Consider the following 5,424-nt stretch of genomic DNA (forward strand, 5'->3'; position numbering starts at 1 on the left):
CGAGGCATCGCGAATGGACGAGGGAAGGAGGGGATGCTGAGGGGGCTGCAGCACCCCCATCTGCGAGGCTCCACTAGCACCCGCACCCCCAAACGCGGCGCACCGACAGTGCATCACAGTTTCGCCGCTGCTAGGCTCCACTAGCACCCCCCACCCCACCAGCGCGTCACAGTTTTGCCGCTGAGAGTGTGTGTTTGCGAGGAGCTCCACGGATTGGAAACAGAGAAATGTCCAACGAGGCGTTCTGGGGCAGCATAGACAGGTCTTCTCTGTGTTAGAGTTTTACTCGCTACAGGGTGTACTTTGAGGGTTTGTGACTCTGCAGACCGTTTACATGCAGAAAAGCATGTCATGGGACCTTTAACAAAATTTGCCAAAATTACTTTTTAAATGATATAACTTTAATAGGGATTTTATAGAAAGGACTCAAATAAACTAAAAAGAGAAGCAAAACTATTAAAAGGACATACAATGCGACCCAAAACAACCATCATTTGAGATACAGTATGTTTAATATTGGCTATAGTGTTTGTGTGCAGCAGGAATCGAACAGAGTATTGCCGTTGGGGTGTCAAATAAAAAAGGTCATGAATAAAGTGTTTAAAAAAAGACTTCTTGGCAAAACGATTTATTTTCATACAAAATAAATAGCACATTGAAACATTCACGTTATGAAAACTTCAAAAACAAGCAGTCAAAAAACCTCCAGAATGAAATGTGTGAAACTTAAAGACTCAACAATACGTTTGTCCTACACAAATCATCACAAGTAAATCAACTACCCTAACACCGCACGTCTCTCAGTCTGAATTCTTTAAGGTTTGCTGAAGTTTTTATGAAGATATAATCATATAAAAGTCAACAACACTTGATGTCAACAGAGCACTTCAGACACGCTTTAAAGTAATGAATGAAGTGTGAATGAAAAGGCCAAAGAGTCGTTTCAGTCCATATCTGTCTCATGTTCCTCCACACACACTTTTCAGTCACTGTAGACGACCAATCAGCTGCAGACGTCCTCAGCTTCTTTGAATCTCCTCAGGAGTCTCCGGTCATGATGGAGAGGAACTCCTCCTGATTTACTGAGGAATAAAAAGTTCATTTTTACATTATACCTATCGTTTAATTGAATAGTTGTGTAATTATTATCCAAAGCATTTCATGGTTCTAGAAAAAATAAAGGACACATTCAATAACATGTGTCTCCCTCTAGAGACCAGCAGGGGGCATTACACATCTGCAACACTTGATTTAAACCACTGCATTTGATATAAATTAAAAGATACATTTAAATATATTTAAACAAGTTTGCTATAAAATACAGTGGAGTTCGGTTTAAAACTATAATCGGGCTTTTGTCAGATATCTTTCGGTTTTGGCTTTTCTCTTCACATTGAGAGTAGATTTTAATGTCTCAGTTAAAGGTCCCCTATCATACTGTTTTTCATCAGGTCTCAGATATATCCAGAGCCTGTCTCTGATTGGCTGAAACACCAAACAGATCATTGCAGCATTACCCATAATCCCCTCTGTTTCAGCCCTGTTTCCAAAGTGCTGATTCTCTGTCTGTTACTTTAGATGAAAATAAGGAGCCCCTCCCCACGCCCCTCTGAGAGAGATTTGGTTACAAAGAACTCAATGGTGCTCTAGAGGAGATTCAGGTGAAAAGGTGGGGGGGGGGGTTACCTTGGTTGCTGATTGGCTAATGGTTACACAAGACAACACATCGTTATGACATCATAAAGTGGGCAAAATCTGATCAGCTCATTTTCAGACAGGTTTTTATAGAAATGGATCAAAAAGAGAGAGAATCTTTGTTCCTGAAACTTTCAGAAGAGACATGAAGAAGAGGGGACACATGTTGATGTAGAAGAGACATGGAGAAGAGGGGACACATGTTGATGTAGAAGAGACATGGAGAAGAGGGGACACATGTTGATGTAGAAGAGACATGAAGAAGAGGGGACACATGTTGATGTAGAAGAGACATGAAGAAGAGGGGACCTTTTAGAGCTCGGTAATGTTTACGTACTCTCTCCGTCTCCGTCCCCGTCGAACTCGTCGATCATGCCTCGCAGCTCGTCGTCGCTGATGTTCTCACCGAGCTCTCGAGCGACTCTCCTCAGGTTCCTCAGGCTGATCTTCCCCGACTCGTCATCATCGAACAGCTTGAAGGCTTTCAGGACCTCCTCTCTCGGGTCTCGCTCCAGGATCCGGTCGGTCACTGCGGAAAACAATAACCACAAGAAGTTAAAGAGGTCACACACACGCACGCACGCACGCACACGCGCACACACACACACACACACACACACACACACACACACACACACACACACACACACACACACACACACACACACACACACACACACACACACCGACTTCATTGAAATCCTCCAAAGTGATCTTTCCGTTCCCCTCTCTGTCGTAATCTTTAAGGATCTTCAAAACGTCGACTTTCTTCACCTCAAAGCCGAGCGCACGCATCGCCACCTGTTGGGGTTTAGAAATGGGGTCATACGGTATGTCAACTGCTACAACTTTACAGATATCTAATATCCTGCTTTTGATCTTCTTTAGGATATGACGTTTTACATGAAACAGGTTATGATACCCAAAACACACACTCAGGGTCTTGAGCTGTAAACTGCATCAACCCTTATGTTGTATTGGGGTCTCCCGTGACCCGTTTCAAGTTCAAATTATATAATAACTACCCTCTAGTTTCTTGTATCGAACAAGGCTTCATGACGTCCTCCACTGAGGCTATATAAACACTACACAACAGATTTTGACCATTTAGAGTCTGAGGGTCTCTAAAAAAAAAGGTGTATTTTTTGGTGTTGGGGTCCGGGGAGAGCCAGCAGTTGTTTTGGGTGACTCGGGGTCAAATTTGGCCGATTCAAGATTCATCTTTGACTTTAGACACCCCTCCTTCATCAACTGTAACAATAATCTTTGCCAACATGCACCTGGTCTCCCCTCCCTCTGCCCCCCAACTCCACGTCTCAAAGAATATGTGCACTAACACTTGAACCTGAACACGCACATGCATCTGTGCAATATGTAGTGTAATGTGTTTTGGGGCCATAACATTAAATTACAGCAGGATTGTACGGTTCTGAATGCATAATAAGTTAGTTATGATGTAGTTAAAACAATATTGGATGATAGTCATTTTTTTTGTGTGTTTTGGACTGAGATAAATCATGGGTCAAAACTGACCCGCGAACACCATGAACGGTAACAGCTTTCGAACACAACACAAGGGTTAAAGCATGAGGGCGAAGGTCTAGTGTCCTTTACTTAATAATGCAGAATGACGTGTTGTGTTGAGACATTTTATCAACAACATATTTCACTATATTGTACAACTTTATAGTACCTCACCGTATCCGTCTCTTATCGTTCCTTGTTTACCTTGAGCTCGTGATAGTCGATTTCTTTGTCTTTGTCGGTGTCGAACAGCTCGAACGCTTCTTTGATTTCATGCTTCTGATCCTCGCTCAGCTCTCTCCTCTTCTTGCGTTTTGTTTTGTCCGCAGCCACATCAGTCCTGGGAGGAGACATGTCGGAGTTACACAGGAATAATTTACTCACTGTAAAAACACTCCACTGCAAGTAAAGTCTTACTCTCAAAAGCTAACTTCATACGTAGGAGTTGAAGCACTGACTGTGCAGAGAAATGTCTATACTTTACAATCATGTTTCATGTTACCATTGATGCTTTAGGCTTTTTTATTCATCGTAAGAAGGAAGAGATTTGTTCTCGAGTTGTACAGGAAAGGGACTTTAATAAGAAAGGTAGCTAAAACTGTCAGACAAATGTACTGCAAAATAAAGAACAATCTTATCCTCCTTGTAGCATAACATGTAAATACTCAAGTGCAGTACAAGTACATACAATGTGTACTTAACAACAATACATCCTTTTTCTTTCACCAGTGTGAATTCCTAATCAGTAACAACATGTGATGAAGGAAAAACACCTGTTTACCTTTCATACAAACACATTTAAATCCCCAATCAATACTCTTTCAGAACCTCTGTTAATCTGTAGTTAACGTTGTGTTTTATATATATTTAATGTGTGTTGTTTTAACTTTGTGTTTATTCATTTTTACCGTGCAAAGTGTCTTTGGGTGTCTTAAAAAGCGCTCTATAAATCAAATGTAGTATTATTATTATCAAATATTAGTAATGAATGCTTAATATTAAGCTATAAAAGAGGTGTAGATGAACGTTAAACTTAACAATAAGGAGGAAATAAGTCAACTAAATAAGCTAGCTTGTTGGAAACATTAAAGTTATCAAACGTTAAACTGTAAACTAGCTTAGACTTAGCTTTTCCAACACTGATATTAAAGCCAAACGTGCTAACACTAACTAGCATGGAATAGCTAATGTTGGCTTTACGTACATTAAAATGACCAGTAGTGAATAAATAACCTGGAAGTACTTGAGATAGAGAGGTTTACCTTAAAGACAGACTCATTGCGGGTGGATTATAACACGTTAAAACTGTCAAAACAACACGTTTTTGTCGCTAAACTCACAGGTTTCTATGCAACACAAAACCACAACAAACTGTGTATCCACCGGGCGCTCACACGGAGGCTTCCCATTGGTCGCTGGGGAAGAAGGTGCTCTCTGATTGGTTTACGTCAGAGCCATTCAATCTTCTTCTTTCTTTGGTATTTGCAGGTAGCTAGATTGCTGGGTGTTGCTCTACTGCCATCGTGTGGAATCAACTAGTGATGAAACAGTTATTTTCATTATAATATAAAATAATAATGAATATAAGATTATATATACTTTATTGATCCAAAATAGAGACATTGCACATAAACAAATAAATACATGACAGTAGAACATATATATATATCTTTAAAATATGCACTATAAAACCAACTGTAAAGGCCTGGTAAATGCTAATAAAAACAATATGTAAGCCTATGAAAATATTTCATATTATATATATAAATAACTCCAGTTTCAAAGACCCTCTTTTTTATTTGTATTTAAATCTGACAGTCTTTATTACCCAGCAAATTATCTCAAGAGTCTTGCAGATTTTTAACTCATATACCTGTTGTTATTTTTCTTCTTTACTTGCTTGTTAAGTGCTTTGAGTACAAGGAAAAGCGTTTTATAAATCACATGCATTATTATTATTATTATTATTATTATTATTACTATTATATAAACTAACCCAGAGACAGGATGAGGTAAGAGACAAAAGGGAGTCTCAGTGACGGAGCGATATCTTCCCTGGGATGAGATCGTCTTTCCTCCAAACCTCTATCATGAACACACACATGGGATACAGGACACACACACACACACACACACACACACACACACACACACACACACACACACACACACACACACACACACACACACACACACACATAACTA

The 5,424-nt window shown here is 39.9% G+C and overlaps 1 protein-coding gene across 1 annotated transcript; it reads right to left on the bottom strand.

The window, feature by feature from the left end:
- Positions 1–612: 612 nt before the first annotated feature.
- cetn3 (centrin 3) lies at positions 613–4,616 on the bottom strand. Its single transcript, XM_010789582.1, has 5 exons — positions 4,482–4,616; positions 3,424–3,559; positions 2,382–2,496; positions 2,033–2,224; positions 613–1,082 (listed from the first exon to the last, which is right to left on the bottom strand). Exons 1-5 carry the CDS (start codon positions 4,496–4,498, stop codon positions 1,039–1,041), a joined length of 504 nt encoding a protein of 167 aa, XP_010787884.1. The 5' UTR covers positions 4,499–4,616; the 3' UTR covers positions 613–1,038.
- Positions 4,617–5,424: the final 808 nt, after the last annotated feature.

This window comes from Notothenia coriiceps, unplaced genomic scaffold (assembly GCF_000735185.1).
Source record: "Notothenia coriiceps isolate Sejong01 unplaced genomic scaffold, NC01 NC01_scaffold00033131, whole genome shotgun sequence".
NCBI classification, from domain to species: domain Eukaryota; kingdom Metazoa; phylum Chordata; class Actinopteri; order Perciformes; family Nototheniidae; genus Notothenia; species Notothenia coriiceps.

Bases quoted from the DNA above. Each gene is read 5' to 3' on its own strand.
- cetn3 (XM_010789582.1), bottom strand. The intron at 2,497-3,423 runs GTAAACAAGGAA...AAACCCCAACAG, and splicing joins TCGACTATCACGAGCTCAAG to GTGGCGATGCGTGCGCTCGG. The intron at 2,225-2,381 runs GTGTGTGTGTGT...TGTTTTCCGCAG, and splicing joins GGAGGATTTCAATGAAGTCG to TGACCGACCGGATCCTGGAG.